Source organism: Anolis sagrei, chromosome 8 (assembly GCF_037176765.1).
Source record: "Anolis sagrei isolate rAnoSag1 chromosome 8, rAnoSag1.mat, whole genome shotgun sequence".
Lineage (NCBI taxonomy): Eukaryota > Metazoa > Chordata > Lepidosauria > Squamata > Dactyloidae > Anolis > Anolis sagrei.
Genome location: NC_090028.1, coordinates 765,249 through 788,397, shown reverse-complemented (window position 1 = coordinate 788,397; position 23,149 = coordinate 765,249). Strand labels below are relative to the sequence as shown.

Genomic DNA, 23,149 nt, shown 5'->3' with positions numbered 1-23,149 from the left:
CAGTTTCTCTTCCCTCCCCGGCAGCAAGCAAGCAGCGCATTTACCCCACTTCCGGTCCCAATCAGTTTCCTCTCTCTCTCTCCCCCCTCCTGCCGGCCACCTTTGCTCTGCTGCTTCCCTCCTCTTTCCTCATGCTTGTCTTAACCCAGCTAACCCTCTTCCTGGCCAGCAGCTTAAAACTATTATTACTATATATTATATTATATTATATTATATTATATTATATAATATATTATATTATTATCATATTATTATATTATATTATTGTATATTATATTATATTACAGCATATTATATTATATATATTATATGATAATATAATATAATATATGATAATATATTATCTATATATATAAATTTGTTAGGGGCATCCAACGAGGAAACAAAACTCAAACCCCCCCCAACAAAACTTAACCAAAATTCCCATGCCCATAACACAACCCACAAGGTACAAACATATCTACTCAAAATGAAAAACAACACAACAACACACTCACAAAACGGCAAAACAACAAAACTCAAAAATCCCCCAACGAAACTTAACCAATATCCCCATGCCCATAACACAACCCACAAGGTACAAACATATCTACTCAAAATGAAAAACAACACAACAACACACTCACAAAACGGCAAAACAACAAAACTCAAAAATCCCCCAACGAAACTTAACCAATATCCCCATGCCCATAACACAACCCACAAGGTACAAACATATCTACTCAAAATGAAAAACAACACAACAACACACTCACAAAACGGCAAAACAACTGAGCATGCGCATTGGCGCCCAGCCGCAAGTTCCCTGGCGCGCGCACATAGCCTTCCGGCCAACGTTCCCTCTGCGGAAACCATGCCCACTCCAAGCCCCGCCGCGCCGCTTCCCGCACACACACACACCCTGCCGCACACACACGCAACCCCACGCTACATCACTCCCCCCGCCGCCGCATACACACACGCAACCCCACTCCCCCCGCCGCCACACACACACACGCAACCCCACGCTCCATCACTCCCCTCGCCGCCACATACACACACGCAACCCCACTCCCCCCGCCGCCACACACACACACACAACCCCACACTCCATCACTCCCCCCACCGCCGCACACACACGCAACCCCACTCCCCTGCTGCTGCACACACACACGCAACCCCACGCTCCATCACTCCCCCCGCCGCCGCATACACACACGCAACCCCACTCCCCCCGCCGCCACACACACACACACAACCCCAACGCTCCATCACTCCCCCCACCGCCGCACACACACGCAACCCCACTCCCCCGCCGCTGCACACACACACGCAACCCCACGCTCCATCACTCCCCCCGCCGCCGCACACACACGCAACCCCACTCCCCCGCCGCTGCACACACACACGCAACCCCATGCTCCATCACTCCCCCCGCTGCCACACACACACACGCAACCCCACGCTCCATCACTCCCCCACCCCAATCTTACCTCCTTTTACTTCACGCCACCTCCAAACCCCACCCCGCCCCTTCCCGCCCTGTCAAAATCTAGGAAAGACAGGAAGGAAGGAAAGAAGGAAGAAAGAGAAAGGGAGGTAAAGAAAAAGGGGGAAGGAAGGAAAGTTACAGGAAGAAGAAAAGGAAAGAAAAGGAAAGATGGAAGGAAAGAAAAGAGAGACAGCAGAAGAGAAAGAAAAAGGGGGAAGGAAGGAAAGAGATAGAGAAAGAAGAGGAGAAGGAAAGATGAGAAGGAAGGAAGGAAGGAAGGAAGGAAGGAGGGAGGGAGGGAGGGAAAGAAGGAGAGAAAGAGGGAAGATTGGCCACAGCAACACGTGGCGGGTAGTTATTTCTATGATTATGATGATGATGCTATTCCTCCTCTGAGACCCTTTGAGGGGGAATGGGAGAGGTGTCAGGTCCCAGAGGCAATGCATTGCATTATTGTTATTGTTATGATGGTGGTGAAATAAAAGGACATAAAAAGTGAAAGAAGGAAGCAAACAGGGAGGGAAGAAAGGCAAAGGAAGAAAGGGGGGGGGGGGAGTGAAGGAAAGAGAGAAGGATGAAACCAAGTAGTGAAAGAAGGAAAGAAAGAAAGAGGTAGAGAAGGAAGAAAGGAGAGAAAGGGGGAGGAAAAGGGGGAAGGAATAGGTAGGGACCTCTCTTTCATCATAGTCCAGATATCTACCTCAACTTTGATAAGTTTTACTATAGGCCACAGCAACGCAGGGCACAGCTAGTATTATATATAATATAATATAAGATATTACAATATATTATATTATCATATATTATATATATATATATATATATATATATATATAATATATTATAATATGCTGTAATATAATATAATATACAATAATATAATATAATAATAGTTTGCATGTTAAGATGCCTGTTGGTCTCATCCTCATCAGTACACACTTTTGACTTGATAGTTGGCTTTTTCCCATTCCACACAAGATTTGTGATAGCCTTTCTCCATTGGGTCAATTTAAGAAAATTGGTGCTCCTTCCTTCCTTCCTTCCCCGCAGGTGGGCCACCTCCACGCAGGTTGCTCAAAGAACACCATCCTGACCTTTAAGGCCAAAGCTCCGGTCAGCATCAATGACCAGCTGCTCAAGTGCAAGGTTTCCAGGATCGCCTTCCCGCAGCCAGCGGACCAGGTGCCCGACTGGGATGACCGCCAGCAGACCGTCAAGTGGGTGGATGTCTCCAAGGCTGGCACCAACCCTCGCCCATCGAAGAAGAAGGTAAGGAAACAAGTCATAGAATCATAGAATCAAAGAGTTGGAAGAGACCTCCTGGGCCATCATCCAGTCCAACCCCATTCTGCCAAGAAGCAGGAATATTGCATTCAAAGCACCCCTGACAGATGGCCATCCAAACCCTGGAGCCTCCACCACACTCCGGGGCAGAGAGTTCCACTGCTGAACGGCTCTCAGAGTCAGGAAGTTCTTCCTCGTGTTCAGATGGAATCTCCTCTCTTGTAGTTTGAAGTCCAGGAACCCCAGTCTTGGTCAGGGGAGGAGGAGCACTTGGCTCCAGATTGGGGATCTCTCTGAACAAATAAATCATCGACTCATAGAATAATAGAGTCTTCGAGTTGGAAGGAACCCCAAGAGCCATCCAGCCGAACCCCCTTCTTTCTGCCATGCAGGAAAAGCACAAAGTACCCCTGATAGATGGCCAGCCAGCCTCTGCTTTAATAATAATAATAATAATAATAATAATAATAATAATAATAGAATTCCAGAGTTGGAAGAGACCCCAAGGGCTATCCAGTCCAACCCCCTTCTGCCATAAAGGAAAAGTACAATCAAAGCCCTCCTGACAGACAGCAATCCAGCCTCTGCTTAATACTACTGCTGCTGCTGCTACTACTACCACTACTACTACTACTACTACTACTAATAATAATAATAGAATTCCAGAGTTGGAAGAGACCCCAAGGGCTATCCGGTCCAACCCCCTTCTGCCATAAAGGAAAAGCACAATCAAAGCCCTCCTGAGAGACAGCAATCCAGCCTCTGCTTAATACTACTACTGCTGCTACTACTACTACCACTACTACTAATAATAATAATCATAATCATAATAGAATTCCAGAGTTGGAAGGAATCCAAGGACCAGTCTAAACTCCTTCTGCCATCAGACAGAAATAGCACAATCAAAGCAACCCCAACAGATGGCCACCCATCCCATGCTGAATAATAATAATAATAATAATAATAATAATAATAATAATAATAATAATAACAGAATCCTAGTTGGAAGGGACCCCAGGGGCCATCCAGTCCAACCTCCTTTACCCATAAGGGAAAAGCACAATCAAAGCACCCCCAACAGATGGCCATTCAGCCCCTGCTTAATAATAATAATAATAATAATAATAATAATAATAATAATTCCGAGGCTCTCTTCCTCTCTCTCTCTGCTCTCAATGCAGGTGATTGAGAAAGATCCAGAGCCAGCGTACCTAAGTCTGGAGGAAGGCGGCCGGGAGCTGGATCTTCGGGTGAGCGCCGTCGTGGACTATGCCCAGTACAAGATGGAGGTGGACTCTGTGCACTTCAAGGACACGTTGCTCTTCCAGACAAGGGTCTTCCAGTGAGTACCAACCCTACATGAAGAGCTTAGAGAGCTGATTAGCCAAAACAATTAAGGGAAACTGTGAAAGGAGACCTTGGGGTGACTGTGTCCCCGCTGTACCTACCAAATAATAATAACAATCAAATCGTTTTGCCTCCAAATGTCCTATAAGGCACAAGGGTATTTTCACCATGCTTTTGGGTGTCCATTTAAGGCCCGAGAGAAGCTTTTTGATGGCACAGGAAGCAAGTGGCAATCGTTTGATGTTCTCTCTCTCTATTTCTCTCTATTCTTGGATTGTGTTGTCAGAGTGGAGCTCTTCAACACAGGGAATGTGCAGCTGGAATATACCTGGAAAGTGGTAGTCGAAGAGAGCGCGAGGATGGTCAACTTTGCGACGGAACCTGGGCTGACAAACACCGAAGGTACAAGTGAAACAGATGCATTTCCCCACCACTCCCTCTTTAGACTGAGGAGTTCAAGGTCCCTTTGCCATTTGTCAGACAGTTTGGACCCTCAGGCCTCCAGGCAGCATAGAATCATAGAATCATAGAATCAAAGAGTTGGAAGAGACCTCATGGGCCATCCAGTCCAACCCCATTCTGCCAAGAAGCAGGAATATTGCATTCAAATCACCCCTGACAGATGGCCATCCAGCCTCTGCTTAAAAGCTTCCAAAGAAGGAGCCTCCACCACACTCCGGGGCAGAGAGTTCCACTGCTGAACGGCTCTCACAGTCAGGAAGTTCTTCCTAATGTTCAGATGGAATCTCCTTTCTTGTAGTTTGAAGCCATTGTTCCGTGTCCTAGTCTCCAAGGAAGCAGAAAACAAGCTAGCTCCCTCCTCCCTGTGGCTTCCTCTCACATATTTATACATGGCTATCATATCTCCTCTCAGCCTTCTCTTCTTCAGGCTAAACATGCCCAGTTCCCTAAGCCGCTCCTCATAGGGCTTGTTCTCCAGACCCTTGATCATTTTAGTCGCCCTCCTCTGGACACATTCCAGCTTGTCAACATCTCTCTTGAATTGTGGTGCCCAGAATTGGACACAATATTCCAGATGTGGTCTAACCAAAGCAGAATAGAGGGGTAGCATTACTTCCTTAGATCTAGACACTATGCTCCTATTGATGCAGGCCAAAATCCCATTGGCTTTTTTTGCCGCCACATCACACAGCATGAACGTCAACATTCCACTTCAGCATTCTTAAGTCTTGGAATCTTTGGCTAATTACATGGGGAAATGAGCAGGTTCTTCAGTAATCTTTTAGGCTAAGCATTTTTTTTATTTATTGCAAATCATAGCTATGCAGACATATCTGGTCACCTTCAGGAATACAGAGACATACATCTGGAGTATATAAATGGTTCTGGTCCAGCTTACCTGTCCAAACGTATCTCTCTTTATGAGCCAACAAGAGCTTTAAGATCAGCTGGGGAGGCCCTGCTCTCGATCCCACCTCCTTTGTAAGCGTGACTCTTGGGGACGAGACACAGGGCCTTCTCAGTGGTGGCCCCTCGGCTGTGGAACTCCTTCCCTAGTTAAATTAGATTGCCTGCCTCCCTCCTGACTTTCAGGAAAAAACTAAAGACCTGGCTCTGTAAGCAGGCGTTTGGAGAATAGGCTAATGCGGAATTTGACCTCAACAGTTTGGATAATGACTACGGACTAACTGCTAATCAAGACTTGGCACTTTAGGTTTAATATGTTATGTATTTGAATCTGTTTTATCGTATTATTTTTTTTTGCTCATATATTTGATGGTTTTATAGTTTAATAAGGTATGTTTATTGTTATATTGGTATTATTGTTATGTCTATGATGCGGCATTAAATTTTTGCCAGAATTGGTAACCCACCTTGAGTCCCCCGCGGGGTGAGAAAGGCAGGGTATAAACAAAGTAAATAAATAAATGTTTAGTGGGGTTTTTGGTGTGTCAGAAGCAACTTGAGAAACTGCAAGTCACTTCTGGTGTGAGAGAATTGGCTGTCTGCAAGGACGTTGCCCAGGGGACACCCTGAAGTGTTACCATCCTGTGGGAGGCTTCTCTCATGTCCCATGTTTAATGGTAAGGGGCTGTGATAGTCATGATTGTCGTAGATTGACATTTTATTAGTTATTTTCATGTCAAGAGTGACTTGAGAAACTGCAAGTCAATTCTGGTGTGAGAGAATTGGCTGTCTGCAGGGACGTTGCCCAGGGGACACCCTGATGGTTTTTTAAAAATGTTTTACCATCCTTGTGGGAGTTTTCTATCATGTCTCTGCATAGGGAGCTGGAGCTGACAGAGGGAGCTCATCCGTGCTTTCCCCAGATTCGAACCTGCGACCTATTGGTCTTCAGTCCTGCTGGTACAAGGGTTTAACCCATTGTGCCACTGAGGACTCCATTGTATTAATTGTACTTGCACTTTACACTTTGCTTGCACCCCTTCCCTTCTACTGTGCTGCAGCTAAGGCATTAATTCCTCAAGTCAGGTGTCTGACTGTGATTTTAAACCATGCATCCTTTTCACCTTAATGGGGACTAGATTCGTCCGAATTAGTTAGGTCGCCCACATATCGGATCCCCAGACAAAGTAGGAGATGGAAGCCATTGCCGCGACCATAGTTCTCCCCTTTGACCCCATTAGACGCAATGTCGGCGACCTCGGCGACGTCCATCAAGACCCAGTGCAGCCGCCCATCCAGCCAGCTGGGGAGTATGCTGGAGAGCTTCTCCTCGTACCTCTTCCCGACGCCCACCCGACCCCCGTTCCTCCTGGAGCCCCGGAGCGGCATCATCCCCCACGGGAGATCCCAGATCCTGCAAGTGAAGTTCTCTCCCCAGGAAGTGGGTGAGTTCGAAGGCCACCTCTTCTGCAGGTAAGAGGGTGTCGCCCAAAGACCGTGGCACTCACTAACCCACTTTCCTGTAGGACGGCGGTTCTCAACCTGGGGGTCGCGACCCCCAGGGGGGTCATTGGGCCATTTTCGGGGGGTCGCGAAAGTGCCTTGGATGGCTGCCAACGCCCTGTGCCAGCCAAAAAGCTAGCACTCCTGATAAGCTCCTCCTCCTGCTCTTCCCACAGGGCTGGATGGTGCCAAGAGGAGGAGCTTGCAGGAAAAGGTGCGCACAGGAAGAAAGTTCACCTTGCTGTTAGAGCAGGGTGTGGGGGCCAGGCGGAGGGCTGCCCTCACAGCCCTGCCCTTTGGCCAGCCTTTCTGCCCGACCCACGTGCCTTTCCCAGTTGGAAAGGGCGCAGGAGGGAGGCGGAGGGCTACCCTCACGGCCCTGCCTTTTCCAGCAACTGCAAGATCTGTTTTCCCCAAACTCCACCAGTGTTCAAATTTGGGTATATTGAGTATTTGTGCCAAATTTGGTCCAAGTGCACAGTCGTTTGGGTTCACAGTCCTCTCCGTATGTAGGTGAACTACATCTCCTGTAAATCATAGTCAATTCCTCCCAGCCCCCTCCAGTATTTTCTGTTGGTCATTGGAGTTCTGTGTGCCAAGTTTGGTCCAGGTCTATAATTTGTGGGGGTCTCAACGGTCTGTGGAAGTCAGAGCTGAATCGGTTGAAGGTACTGCAAATCCCATCATCCGTTGTCCATACTCCCCGAGCATATTGTTTTTGTGATCAATCACTATGCTTTAATTATGTTACATTTGTAACAATGAAAATAATCCTCCATATTAGATATTTCCATTATGCATCATAAGAGTAGCAAAATTACCGTTATGAAGTAGCAACGAAAATATGGTTGGGGGTCACCACAACATGAGGAACTTGATTTAGGGGTCACAGCATTAGAAAGGTTGAGAAACACTGCTGTAGGAGCTCAGATGACTGGGGTGTTGCAGTGCCCCAAGACGAGGATTATGGTTATGTTCAATTTCCTTCAGAACAGGACCCTTCAGAGATGTCCATGTTGGATTTTAATGTAGATGCTCAGGATATTGTGAGTGAAGAAGAGGGCACGGAACAAACTGCAGAGCAAAGGGAGTTGGAAGACTCTGGGATTGTAAATTCTCAAGAGAGAATGGTTTCCAGACAGTCTGATGGGAACGAGCAACCGGGAGGAATCAACCTTTGATAGAAGGGGTCAAATCTGTGAAGAATCCAAAGGTCTGTCAGGATAAGGGAAAAGAGGAATTTGCAGGAGAGTTTTCAAGAGAATTGTACTTCCGAGCACAATTCAAAGGGCTGGTGTTGACCTATAAATCCCTAAACAACTCCGGCCCAGTTTACCTGTCCGAACGGATTCTCCGCTATGAACCATCAAGGTTTTTAAGATCTTCTGGAGGGGGGCCCTGCTCTCGGTCCCACCTCCCTCGCAATCGCGTCTGGTGGGGACGAGGGACAGGGCCTTCTCGGTGGTGGCCCCTCAGCTCTGGAACTCTCTCCCGTTGGAGATTAGATCTGCCCCTTCCCTCCTGACTTTCAGAAAGATGGTAAAATCTTGGCTTTGGGATATAGCATTTGCAGAATGGTGATTGAGTCCATAATGGTTGTCCACACTAAAGGCGGATGGTGGTAAATTTGTGATTTTACTCTGACGACCTGGGTTTTGTAATTGTATGATATTGTATGATCTTTATTTTAATGTATTTTGTAGGGCTGGGCGGTTTCGTTTCGTTAATTCGTAATTCGTTAATAATTCGTTAATTTTTTCAATTACAAAACGATAACGAACTATTCTGGAGCAATTATTTTAAAAAACGAATTTTCAAAAACGTTTTGTAAATGCTTCGTATTTCGATATTGTATTTGTTTTGTTATTGTTTTGAGGTCGTTTCGTTATTATTTCCGCATGTCTGGGCCAGTTTTATGGTTTAATTAGTGAAAAAAATTATAATATCACATCAACAGTCAAGAACAGAGGGAGAGGGAAGCTACAGAAGGTTTTGGAGGTTTTTTAGCGTATTTCGCGGTCGCGTCCACCATTAACAAATTGATTCGTTATTGTTTCGGAAATCGATTCGTTAATTTTTTACCATTTACGAAATTTCGTAAATATCGAACTTTTTAAAAGGAAAATTTTGTAATTATTTTAAATATCGAAACAAAAAAAAACCCCAAATACAAATCGATTTTAAAAACAAATTTTTCCGTTGTTACCCAGGCCTAGTATTTTGTATTAATGTATTATGATGCTATTATGTTTACTCTATTTATGTATGAATTTTCTGCGGTTAGCCGGCGTGAGTCCCTCTTCGGAGGTCGAGAAGACCGGGTTATAAAAGCTCCAAATAAATAATAAATAAATACAATATATATTGACATTCCACTCATAATGGCGTCCTAAGAATGTCTTGGCAGAATTAGAGCAGAGGCTGCCCATTTCCGACTGTCACGCTCTCACTCTCGGTGTCCATCTTCCATCTTCACAGCATTGTGAACCTGAAGGAGAATGAGGGAGGCCCGGTCGTGACGGTGAAGGGGAAGGGCCTCCTCCCCTATTGCCATTTCGACCTCGAAGACTCCGATTACATCACGGCAAACAGGCGCAACCCAGAGCTGCGGGGACCAGGCGGGGCGGGCCTCGACCCCAACACCAAAGTGATTGAGTTCACCTCGGTGGGCATCCACGTCCGGAACACCAAGTGAGTGTTACGCTCGATGGCCGTCTGGGCAGGGGGGTCAAACAATCCCAACCACTGCCACCAAATTATAAAGGCTCCTTTATGCTATTTGGGCAAGGGGGGTGAAACAAACCCACCACTGCCCCACCAGATATAATAACTGGGCAGATGGCTATGTGATCAATCCCACCCCTAATCATAAAGGCAGTCTTTATGGCCAAACACTAGGACTGGACAGGGGGCACACAGATCCCACCAACTGTCCCTCCTTTAATAAGGAATTCACACCACTTCGGCACTTATAGCGTTTGAGGGGATGTCTCTTTATTAAAAACCTTCGCTGCCACCATAAACTAAAGAATCAGGAACCCTCTAGCTATTTAGAATATTAAAAGGCTTTTTATTCCACCAAGTACTGTATATTGCCAAGGGCTTCTTTGAGGGGAAACAGGAGAGGTTGATTCAAATGAAAAGGGACTGAATCTACAAATGCCACTTGACTCAGGCTTAAATTTTAAAAATAACAAGAAAGGTTTATTGAATACAAGTTACAGAATAAAGCGAATGCAGTTGAATAGGCTTGGTGGTTACAATTCAAATGTTCTTTGTTCTTAAAAGCGTATCGGTTGCATGAGAGAATGGTTCTATCTTTGTTACAGTTCCTAAACAAAACCCAGCTATTTCTACTCTAAAATAGCTGTAACCAGTCTGCCACAGCCTACTTTACTGTGCAAACTACAGGCAAGCTGCCTATTCCTAACAGAGACTCCTAAAACTCTAATCCTACTCTAACATCACCCAGAACTGAACTGAACTGTCAAAATAAGCTTCTCTCTTTCCCTCCAACTGGCTAACTCCGCCCCCTTTTATAAACCAATCCTGGCTGTTGCTGGGCTGGCTCAGGCCTCGGCCACTCCCCCTCTCTGAACTGGAGTCTTCCCTAAACTAAGATGGCTCCTGCAGCTCTCTGCCAGGCCTTCTAAGCTGAAACTACCTAGCCTGTCTCTTCCTAGGCCCTGCCACCCCCGGCTGGCAAGGTAAGGGATCTTCACACAAGCCCGTCAAAGGGACCCCGTGAGCTGGCGGTGCTCAATTTGAACCACACCTGTGAGGGAGCACAACCATGGAGCACAACCCTTTGCAAAGGAGCTGCTCCCCTTTGTTTCTGTACAGTGGCAAACTTTGGTTGGTAGCCGTTTATTCCAGCACTGTTGTGCCATTCCTCCTTTCCTCGCTCCACGACTTCCGTGGATCCCTTTTGGGTGTTGGATCATGGCCCCAAGAGTGTTGTTTGCTGGCTTACAAGTTTGTGATCAAGCCCAGCATCCCATTTCTTCTGAAAACGGGGAATGGTCTCCTGTCTCCCAGTTCCTTCCATGGGAACTGGGAGACAGGAGAGATGCGGATTTGTCCATAACCTGTTCCAAATTGGGATAGGACTGTATGGATCAGCGTTTCTCAACCTGGGGGTCGGGACCTCTGGGTGGGGGGTCACCAGGGGGTATTTATTTATTTATCGTGTGAGGGGCGACCAGACCATTGTATTACATTTCTAATAGAACAAAACAAACAAACAAGTTAAAAAAACCCACAAAGTTTGCAAACTTGGTAGTTCATTAGATGTCTTTTGCCCAGTCTCTGCCCCCTTGGAGTGCCTCTGGTGTTGCCGCGAGAAGGTCCTCCCTTGTGCATCATGTGGCAGGGCTCAGGTTGCATTGCAGCAGGTGGTCAGTGGTTTGCTCTTCTCCGCACTCGCATGTCGTGGACTCCACTTTGTGGCCCCATTTCTTGAGGTTGGCTCTGCATCTCGTGGTGCCCGAGCGCAGTCTGTTCAGCGCCTTCCAAGTTGCCCAGTCTTCTGTGTGCCCAGGGGGGAGTCTCTCATCTAGTATCAGTTCTGGGTTTGAGCCAGCCACTTTTGGACTCTTGATTGCTGAGGTGTTCCTGCGAGTGTCTCTGTAAATCTTAGAAAACTATGTCTGGTTTTAAGTCGTTGGCGTGCTGGCTGATACCCAAACAGGGGATGGGCCAAAGATGTCTCTGCCTTGGTCCTTTCACTCTTGGCTGCCACTTTCCGGCGGATGTCAGGTGGTGCGATACCGGCTAAACAGTGTAATTTCTCCAGTGCTGTAGGGTGCAGGCACCCCATGATAATGCGGCATGTCTCATTAAGAGCCACATCCACAGTTTTAGCACGGTGAGATGTGTTCCACACTGGGCATGCATACTCAGCAGCAGAGTAGCACAGCGCAAGGGCAGATGTCTTCACTGTGTCTGGTTGTGATCCCCAGGTTGTGCCAGAGGGGTTGCCAAAGACCATTAGAAAACACAGTATTTTCTGTTGGTCGTGGGGTTCTGTGTGGGAAGTTTGGCCCTATTCTATCGTTGGTGGGGTTCAGAATGCTCTTTCATTGTAAGTGAACTAAAAATCCCAGCAAGCACAACTCCGAAATGTCAAGGCCTATTTTTCCCTCAAACTCTGCCTGTGTTCACATATTGAGTATCCGTGCCAAGTTTGGTCCAGATCCATCATTGTTTGAGTCCACATTGCTCTCTGGATGTAGGTGAACTACAACTCCAAAACTCAAGGTCAATCCCCACCAAACCCTTCTAGTATTTTCTGTTGCTCATGGGACTTTTAGGTGCCAAGATTAGTTCAATTCCATAATTGGTGTTCAGAATGCTCTTTGATTGGAGGTGAACTATTAATCTTGGCAACTACAACTCCCAAATGGCAAAATCAATCCCAACCCCACCAGTATTCAGATTTGGGCATATCAGGAATATGTGCCAAATTTGGTCCAGCGAATGGAAATACATCCTGCATATCAGATACTTACATTACAATTCATAACAGGAGCAGAATTACAGTTATGAAGTAGCAACGAAAATAATGTTATGGTTGGGGGTCAGCACAACATAAGGAACTGTATTAAGAGGTCATGGCATTGGGAAGGTTGAGAAACACTGGTATAGATCAAGCCAACAGTATGAACTGGACCAGGAGCCAATGGAGCTGCTAGTCTTGTTGATATTCTGATACCAAAAACCCACCAAGGAGAGCTAGTTGAGGGAAAGTGGTCTCATCATGCATTTCCCCGTGATAGTTGTAACATTTCTGTGGATGCTTCTTTCTTGTTTTTCCTTATGAGTAGGAGCTTTGTGATCATGAACCCCACCAACACGCCCTACTCATTCCATTGGACTTGCCAGCAGAAGCCGGAGGAGAGCAAGGAGCACCCGGTCTTCATCTGCTTCACTGACCGGGGGCAGCTCCGGCCGGAGAAGACCATGGAGGTGAGTGGCTGGAGGGGCCAAAGGACCAGTGACAGGGGCTCGCTCAGCATGCTTGGGGACCACCGTTCTCTCGTTTCCTTTCGTTTCCTTTCATGTAGCTGGCCCTACCATTAGGCAGAGTGGGGGATTGGGGCTGTGTTGCACTCCAGGTCCAGAAGAAGCCCTCTGACTAAAAACAAGAATCAAATTGTCTTTTATTAAAGCTTAGTAAATAGCCAAAAGAAATAAATGCTTGAAAGAAAATCAGAAGGTTCCAAAAAGTATTAGTCCATAAACAGTAGTAACCCAAAGCAACATCCACACAAGAAATACAGGCAATCCAAGACAGCATTAATCCAGACAGGAATCGAACAGGATGCATAGAGAATCCAAAAACTCCACAGAAACAAGATCCCTTGAACAAGACTTCTATGGCACAAGAACTTGGTTTCCAAACGATGCCTGATCTGACAAGATTTTCTACAGGCAAACCTTAAATCCCAAAAACTAGTTTCGTTTCCCCCCAGTTTTTGACTTTAATTGACGAATTCTTTCAGATCTACGTAAACATTGGGCCTCTTGTCTAATCTCTTGCCACCGACTCTGCTTCTCTGACTCCTCATTAACTTTAGCGGGTGTCAGACTGTTTTCCAAACTAGAATCTGGAGAGCTCACAGGTGGAGGGAGTAAACCTTCCTCCCAAGGCCTGACAGAAGCATTCTCATGAGAATCTGCCCTTTGCACTGAAGCCTCTCTGTCAGTGTCTGCATGAAACTCACTGACCAAAGTGTCTCCATCTCTCCCGCGACACCTCCTTTACCTGGAATTTGGTAGGATGGACCCTTCCATGGGCTGCACTTTCAGGCTGTTGATTTGCCCCTCGGAAAAGCGAGAGCCGTCTCTGAAAGAGAAGCTGTAGGTGTCCTCAGAGTCAGTCCCAGCATCCCCCACATCAGAAGCAACAGGGGACTGATTTCCCTCCTCATTACCCACATCAGACACAGAAACATCAGGAGACTGAAACACATTCACAGGTTCAAGCACAGGCTGAATCCCAACAGGCTGTCACGAACCATCAACAGGTTGCCAGCCCTTGTTGTCTCTTCCAAACGCTATAATTCTACCATTCTATGACTTTGTTCTGGTTGTGTTTTACTGCCAGGGGGAGGGATATGTTTGTGTGGTGAACAATAGTTGCAGCCAGCAAGAGCACGACTATACAGGCAGTCCCCGAGTTGCAAACATCCGACTTACAAACGACTCCTAGTGAAGATCACTTTGAGTCTTCTTGTAGCTGCTTTGAGACTCCGTGTGGAGAGAAAATAATTGGGGAATAAATAAACAAACAACAACAACAACAACAACGGCAATAGATCAGAACTGAGACAGTAGGAAGTGAGAGAAATCTGTCTCTCCGAAGGGAAATCCACTCCTGGAAGAGTTATTGTCATGGGGAAAGGTGTCTCCACTGGCGCTTTATCCCCATCCTTGCTTCCTCAACAAGTCCCACTTTCCAAAATCCAATAATCCCAGGGACAGGAGGTTAGATGAACTCTTCTGCACAGATAGCAACACAAACACCATAGGGGACTTTGCCCGTCCTGATGTGATCCAAAACTAAAAGATATATATTTGTCTGGAGTTACACTTAAAGAATGTCCCTGTTCTGACTTACAATCAAACTCCACTTAAGAACAAACCTACAGAACTTGGGGATTGCCTATACTCAAATACCCTCCTTGTTTTGTTTTACCCGTAGGTCATCTTTGAATTCATCCCACGGCACGTGGACATCACGGAATCCTTCTGGTCCTTCTCAATCCCTGAACTGGACATTGTGGTCCCGTTCCTCCTGGTGGGCCACACCACCGACCCTGCGGTGTACCTGGACCGATCCCACCTGAACTTCCACTCGCTCTTAGTTGGTGAGCTGGCGGGGGATGGAGTGACCCCTCTCTTTTTAGAACAGCATGACCTTTTAGAGATCATAACCTTCTAGAAAACCTGTTTGAGAAGAATCTTCTCAAGTGGTATACAGAAAGATACCTGCAGGTAAGACTCTGAACCGAGACGAAAACTAACCGTGCACCGCTTTCCCCGTTCTCCTTCAGGACACGAAGCTCGGGAAAGCGTCGACATCATCAACAACGAGAAAGACACCTACAGCTTCTCTTTCAGAGACGGCTCCCGCTTTTCCGAGGGGCGAATCAACAGCCTGAAAGTGCAGCCCATGGAAGGGTCCATCCTACCAAGTACCAGGTAAAGGAGGTGTCGCGGGTTAGGTTCGTGAAGTGACGTATAGTTTTCCAATCACAACCTCCCTGGGATCGCTGCACAACGGACAAGCAAGAGGAATTCAAAATTTAGCAGAGTTCATTCACATTGGGTCAATTAGTCAGCCAGCTGGTCAGCCGGGTACAACTGCAACGTCTGGCCTTCTCCACACAGTTTAGTAAACTCACAAATTCACTTTTCATCCAAAAATATCAGGATTTCATCTTCACCCTTGCAATATTTATAGCTGTACAATCAGGATACGTCTTGCACCTCAGCTAGAGTTCACCTTGCTCAAGCACTCGCCAGGAAGCCAAGCATAGTAATAAACAGTTTCTTGGTAAAGCACACACAGAAAAAGAATAAAAAATCCAAATATGTAAAGAGAGAGTCCCAAGAGCCAGAGATAAATCTCCCATGCAAAGGTTAAAGCATGAACATTAATCCAAGGTGCATGGAACAAACATGAACTTGATTAATCCAAGAGACAAGGAATTAAACATGAGCTTAAGTAGTCCAAGAAACAAAGAACAAAACATGAGCTTGATTGAGTCCATGGTAAAATCCCCAAGACTGGTAGCAAAACTTGACTAGTGTCGCAGCTCAGGATAGATTCACCTTGCTCAGAACAACACCACACTCCAAGGCTGTAGGTTTTGTAGTTTATTGAAGAAAAAGCGAAATCATAAACATAGAAATAAGGCTGCAAAAGTTGAATAGCCAAAACAGCATCTTAAATGCAAAGGCAGAGTTTCCGAGGTCCAGAGGCAAATAACATGAAGTATAATCCACAAGCATGGGTCAAACAAGAATCCATAGCAGCATGGCAAAGTCCCCAGAAGCCAAGATCAAAACCAAAGTCCCAAAGAGCCAAAGCTTTCCCCAAAAGCCGAGATAATTCCAGAGAAGTTAACAGGTTGTAAGCGAAGTTGCACTGACAAAAGATTGACTTCAACCAGACCGTTAAATATGTTTCCCTAGCATGAAAGGTTGACCTCTAACTTCCCGTTTGTTGGCAAGCCGAGCACTTTGGCGTTCCCTTAATTGCAAAGGGTCCTCCCTAATCAAATCTCCATCACCTTCAAGCCGGATACCTCATTATCCTGGGACTGGTCACCCTCAGAGCTCCCAGATGGAGCGGCCGACTCCTCCACCTGGAGCTGTGAAGTTTCCCTTAAATCATGACCTTCATCTAAAACAACATTCCTTTCTCTGGGAAACAGAAATGCCGTCTTTTCTTCAGAATCAACACTGTCTGCCTCAACAACAGGACCATGTTCAGAAATCTGTAACCCATCATCCTCCACGTCCTGAAGAAACTCAAGCTCAAACTGAGCCGCAACAACTAGGAAATCTGGCTTACAGCTAAGATAGGACCAGGACCAAAGCAGGAGCTTCTTGCTCTATTTCCTACGTTGCCTGATCTGAGACCTAAGAGCTATTCTTTCCCTAATTAAGAACAGCAATGCATTAAAGCAGTGTTTCTCAACCTTCCTAATGCCGTGACCCCTTAATGCAATTTCTCATGTTGTGATGACCCCCAACCATAACACTATTTGCATTGCTACTTCACAACAGTAATTTTGCTACTGTTATGAATCATCATGTAAATATCTGATATGCAGGATGTATTTTCATTCACTGGACCAAATTTGGCACAAATACCTGATACACCCAAATTTAAATACTGGTGCGGTGGGGTGGGGTGCGCGGGTTGATTTTATCATTTGGGAGTTGTAGTTCCTCGGATTTATAGTTCACCTATAATCAAAGAGCATTCTGAACTCCACCAATGATGGAATTGAACCAAACTTGTCACATAGAATTCCCATGACCAACAAAAAACACTGGAAATTGACCTTGAGTTTGGGAGTTGTAGTTCACCTACATCCAGAGAACACTGTGGACTCGAGCAATGATGGATCTGGATCAAACTTGGCACAAATACTCAATATGCCCAAATGTGAACACTGATGGAGTTTGGAGAAAATAGACCTTGCCATTTGGGAGTTGTAGTTGTTGGGATTTATAGTTCACCCACAATGAAATAGCATTCTGAACTCCACCGATAGAATTGGACCAAACTTTCCTCACAGAACTCCATGGCCACAGAAAATACTATATTTTCTGATGGTCTTTGGTGACCCCTCTGACACCCCCTCGCGACCCCCACCGGGGTCCCGACCCCCAGGTTGAGAAACACTGCATTAAAGCATTCCGCTGGCTTTGAGGAGTCTCTCTCGGCTTCTGCTTCCTTTTCCCATGGCTCGGCTTGTACCTGGAATTCCTTCCCTCGCAGGAGCAGCCTTGATTCTCTGTCCAACCTCCCTTCCTCCCTTCTCTGCCTGTCAGCTTCTAAAACAGTTTCGTTTCCACACAGAGAATCAACCAAACCCCCCTCCATTCTCCCAACCAGGGAATCACTATCGTGTTGCAACAACCCATCTCTCTGAGCACCTCCAGAAACATCAGGTCCTGCACCCTCAAACCCCTCATCATCATCCTCAGCTGGCTGAACTACAACACTACTCAGATCCACAATCAGAAGTGTACTTACAAACGATCCTCAGAGAGTCATACATAGAGAGATACTTACGGTGAAATTCACACAGGAAGAGAGAATTTACGCATTTCTTTATAACTGCCTGTGGACTTGTCATCAGTAAGCGACAAGTGATTGATGCAATGTATTATTATTCATTTATTTACTGTATTTGTATACCGCCTTTCTCAGCCTGTCGGCAACTCAAGGCTGATGCAACCCCTTGTCATAAGCCTCACATGATTACAACTCAGCCCTTTCTGCGTGCCCCTGAGGTATCACAACATGACTTTCTCAGTCATTCCCTAGGTCAGTGTTTCTCAACCTGGGGGTCAGGACCCCTGGGGGGTCACGAAGGGGTGTCAGAGGGGTCACCAAAGACCATCAGAAAACACAGTATTTTCTGTTGGTCATGGGGGTTCTGTGTGGGAAGTTTGGCCCAATTCTATCATTGTTGGGGTTCAGAACGTTCCTTGATTCTAAGTGAACTATAAATCCCAGCAAGTACAACTCCCAAATGTCAAAGTCTATTTTCCCCAAACCCCATAAGTGTTCACATTTGGGCATATTGAGTATTTGTGCCAAGTTTGGTCCAGATCCATCATTGTTTGAGCCCACAGTGCTTTCTGGATGTAGGTGAACTTCAGCTCCCAAACTCAAGGTCAATGCCCATCAAACCCTTCCAGTATTTTCTGTTGGTCATGAGAGTTCTATGTTCCAACTTTGGTTCAATTCCATTGTTGGTGGGGTTCAGAATGCTCTTTGTTTACAGGTTAACTATAAATCCCAGCAACTACAATTCCCAAATGACAAAATCAACCACTCCCCCATCCCCACCAGTATTCAAATTTGGGCATACCAGGTATTTGTGCCAAATTTGCTCCAGTGAATGAAAATACATCCTGCAGATCATTATTTACATGGTGATTCATAATGTCAGGGTCATGATTGGGGGTCACCACAACATGAGGAATTGTATTAAGGGGTCGCGGCATTAGGAAGGTTGAGAACCACTGCCCTAGGTGTTATCACATGTCAATCAAAATGGTATTTTCACATAGATTCTATGCTGAGGCATTTCTATTTAACAGGAGGCAGAGACTCTGGAGCCTGGAATTGGGATTTTCAGAGTGCCCTGAGTTTTCCAGTGTCTCCCACTGATTGCTTTTTCACCAGGGATCTCTCTTCTCATTTGTCTATTTATTTACAGTATTTATATTCTGCCCTTCCCACCCTGAAGGGGACTCAGGGTGGATCACAACGTACTCATACAGGACAAACATTCAATGTTTTTTTTAGACATACACATACATACAGATAGAGGTATTTTGGCATTTCTAACTTTGGCATCTGGAGGTTACCCTCAATTCTGGCCTCAGGGGGGTGCTGTCACTTCATCCACTATGACGCCAAGTCATTTTGATCATTTTTCCTCCTTGTTCTTTGGTGTCATAAAATACCTCTCCGCTATTGAACCCGCCCAACAGTGATTTATGTGCTGCTGGGTTTTTTCCTGCACCAGGGTTCCGATTACCATCTTTTTCACACCAACCTTGGAAGGTGAGGTCAACTTCAACTTGATCTGTGACGTCAAGAGGAAGAGCCAGCCCCTTTGCCTGAACGTCAAAGCCACCGGCCACGCCATGAGCGTCTCCGTGAAGCACCAGAGAAGTGACGGCTCCATGATGGAGCTGGACGCGGACCAGGCAAACCCACTCCCGTTTCATGAGGTGAGAGAGATGGTTGCTGGGACACTCCATTGAGCACATGCAGTGTACACGTTTTGGAGCAGTTCATTCATCCAAAGCAATGCCTTAAGATAATATTTGTACAATAGCAATCAATGTTAATTGGTTGGTTGGCTGAACCTAGCCACTCCCAGGCCAAGACACTCCATGGGTTTAAACCTAAGAGTCGACCATGTGATTTCATAAATGAGAACAGTGCACACTTTCCTTTCTTTCCCTTCCCTCCTCTTCCCCTTCCTCTTCCCCCTCCTTCCTTCCTTCCTTCCTTCCTGTCCGTGTTTCCCTAGAAATAAGACATAACCAGAAAATAAGCAGTTGCATGATTTTTAAATATAAATAAATAATATCAATGGCATTAATACTCAAAATAAATGATAATATACATTATCATTATTTGTAAATACCCAACTGGGAGCCTTCAGATGAGAGGTAAATGCCTGTGTAAACAGATGGGACTTGAGACTTATTCCCAAATGACTAATTGGAGTCCAGACCCAGTGCAAGGATAACATATGCGCTTGATGATGAACAGACGTGGTTGTGTCTAATAGGAACACTGGTTTTTGTACATGAAAAAAGGTATCCCCTGAAAATTAGCACTTTGGTGGCAAAAATCAGCATTTTGGGGGATCTCCCCTTCTTAGTGACACGATGGCTCTTTACTCGCAATGTAACTCGGTGAGGCTGGAAACTATAATGGCCAAATTACAAAGAATGCATGTTTTGCTGCTGTGTATTATGCAGAGGCAGATTTCTAATTGAGGTCTAGGTGGGAGGGAGGAAGCAGCCTTTTGCAGCCGTGGTGGTTCTGCTGCCACGCTCAGTTGGGCCCCTTCCTTTCCTCTGGACAGATGCAAGTGAACGACTTCACGCAGTGCAATTTCTACATCCTGAACACGGGCAAGTTCAACTTCTCCTTCTCCTGGGAGTTCTGCCATGCCAAAGCGGTCCAGCGCTATTTCGCCATCGCTCCGGAGACGGCTGTGGTGGAAGTCGGAGAGCGGATGGAGGTGGTGCTCAGCTTCCATCCGCTGAAGACGTGCTCCTTGAAGGACGCTGAGCTCAAGCTTCATGTAAGGAGGAGGAGGAGGGCTTCTGGTGGCCTATCCTGTGCACTCAAGGCCAGGGCCTAATAGGTCTCATAGGGTTCTTTGTCTCCCTGCAGATCAGCCACGGCCCCACATTCACCTGCGCCCTTCAAGGCGTGGTTGTGGCTCCCAGCGTCCACTTCTCCTTCACCAAAGTGGACTTTGGCAACTGCTTCATCTACCATGCTGGGATGCCCATCCTCAAGCGAACCCTCATCATAACAAACAAGGATAAGAAGGAGGCCAGGTAAGGAGGGAGGAATGCCTGGCCAGGATGGGCGGAAGCAGAGACTTCTAAGCAGAGGCTGGGTAGCCATCTGCCAAGGGTGCAGCATTATTGTTGTTGTTGTTGTTGTTACTATTTGAAACACAACAAGATGAGTCCACAGCCACTCTGCTAGCTGTTGTATTAGATCACACGTCGGACACTTCCCAAGTGCCTAGGACTAATAATAATAATAATAATAATAATAATAATAATAATTATTATTATTATTATTATTATTATTATTATTATAAACCCCACAAGATGAGTCCACAGCAGACACTCTGCTGGCTGTTGTATTGGGTCACACGTCGGACACTTCCCAAGTGTCTAGGACTGTGTAATGTATCGGCAAATGATGCATGCAGATCCCAGTAGGGTGGCCTTCTGCAGCTGGCAGATGGTAATCTTCTCAGCGCCAATTGTGCTTAAGTGCAGGCCAAGGTCTTGAGGCACTGCACCCAGTGTGCCGATCACCACTGGGACCCCCTTGACTGGCTTGTACCAGAGTCTTTGCAGTTCGATCTTTAAATCAAAAATTTAAATCCTTAAATCCTTTTCCAGTTGTTTCTCTTCAATCCTTCTGTCACCTGGGATTGCGACATCGACAATCCATACTTTATTCTTTAACACGATTGTGAGGTCAGGAGTGTTGCGCTCCAAAACTCTGTCTGTCTGAATCCTGAGCCCTGCCACACGCACAAGGGAGGACCTTCTTGCGGCAACACCAGAGGCACTCCAAGGGGCCAGATTCTGGTCAAGGGACATTTAATCAACTACCAAACTCACACATTTTGTATTTTGTCTGTTTGTTTGCTTTGTTCTGATAGAAATGTAATATAATTGACTGGTTGCCCTGACACGAGAAATAAATAGGGAAGTCATTCTAAGCAGGCAGCAACTCGAATGGCCAGAGTACACAGAATACACTGATGAGTGACTTTGGTTGACTCGGGCTCTTCTGCTCCACCCGCAGCCTGAACTGCTTGTTTGCCAACACGGCTCACCTGGAGCTGGGCTCCTGCCCCGAAGTGCTGACTCCCGGAGGGAAGGCCGAGATTCCCATCCATTTCTATCCGCGAGAGGCCGTCTCCTACCACGAGGTCGTCACTTTTGAAATCAACGGGCTCTTGCAGCGGACGGTCGAGGTCTCTGGGAAAGGCATTGAGATGAAGGTGAGACCGGACCTCAAGGACCTCACCAAAATGAGGGTGTGTGTTGCATTCTTGTCGTGCGGTCACCTTCGTGCTGAGCCCAAGCCAAACGGGAAGCAGGTTCAGTTCTTCTTCTTTGAGGGACATCATCTCTCACCTAATGGCCAAGGCTCAATGCTCTTCTATTGCCTGTGCGGACTGCAAGGAAGCCCCAAATGTCAAGGTCTATTTTCCCCCAAACTCCACCAGCGTTCACATTTGGGCATACTGAGAATCATGCCAAGTTTGGTCCAGATCCATCATAGTTTGAGTCCACAGTGCTCTCTGGATATAGGTGAACTACAACTCCCAAACTCAAGGCCAATGCCTACCAAACCCTTCCAGTATTTTCTCTTAGTCATGGGAGTTTTGGGTGCTGAGATTAGTTCAATTCCATCATTGGTGGAGTTCAGAATCCTCTTTATAGATGAACTATAAATCCCAGCAATTGACAAACTCAGATAACACAGGGCTTCTTTCTTTGAATCTTAACAGTCCAAAGTCTACAGCAGGCAGGAGCACACTTAGGCCCTCCCTCCAAGTGTTTTGGACTCCGACTCCCACAATTCCTAACAGCCTCATGGCTGCTGTAGAGGAGGCTTCCTTGAACTCCGCACAGGCAACAGCGCCTAACATTGGTTATGGGCCCAGCACTCAGTTTAAGCAGCTGAGGGGAAAAGGAATGAGCCTGAGGCTGTTAGGAATTGTGGGAGTTGAAGTCCAAAACACCTGGAGGGAGGGCCCAAGTTGGCCCAGGCCTGCTTTGGACTGTTAAGATTCAAAGAAAGAAGCCCTGTGTTATCTGAGTTTGTCAATTGCTGGGATTTATAGTTCACCTACAATGAAAGAGCATTCGGAACTCCATCAACGATGGAATTGAACTAATCTCAGCACCCAAAACTCCCATGACCAAGAGAAAATACTGGAAGGGTTTGGTAGGCATTGACCTTGAGTTTGGGAGTTGTAGTTCGCCTACATCCAGAGAGCAGTGTGGACTCAAACAATGATGGATCTGGACCAAACTTGGCACGAATTCTCAGTATGCCCAAATGTGAACACTGGTGGAGTTTAGGGGAAAATAGACCTTGATATTTGGGGGTTGTAGTTGCTGGGATTTATA

At 46.2% G+C, this 23,149-nt stretch overlaps 1 protein-coding gene across 1 annotated transcript in view; it reads left to right on the top strand.

Annotated features, from left to right (window-relative positions):
* HYDIN (HYDIN axonemal central pair apparatus protein) overlaps positions 1-23,149 on the top strand; it is a 226,597-nt gene that overhangs the window by 183,456 nt on the left and 19,992 nt on the right. Inside the window, exons 65-76 of the mRNA XM_067470916.1 lie at positions 2,522-2,740; positions 3,937-4,097; positions 4,389-4,504; positions 6,712-6,943; positions 9,452-9,664; positions 12,799-12,940; positions 14,679-14,844; positions 15,031-15,178; positions 19,258-19,465; positions 20,335-20,556; positions 20,649-20,818; positions 21,813-22,011. Coding sequence (XP_067327017.1) covers positions 2,522-2,740; positions 3,937-4,097; positions 4,389-4,504; positions 6,712-6,943; positions 9,452-9,664; positions 12,799-12,940; positions 14,679-14,844; positions 15,031-15,178; positions 19,258-19,465; positions 20,335-20,556; positions 20,649-20,818; positions 21,813-22,011 — 2,196 coding nt within the window. The remainder of the gene's footprint in view (positions 1-2,521; positions 2,741-3,936; positions 4,098-4,388; positions 4,505-6,711; positions 6,944-9,451; positions 9,665-12,798; positions 12,941-14,678; positions 14,845-15,030; positions 15,179-19,257; positions 19,466-20,334; positions 20,557-20,648; positions 20,819-21,812; positions 22,012-23,149) is intronic.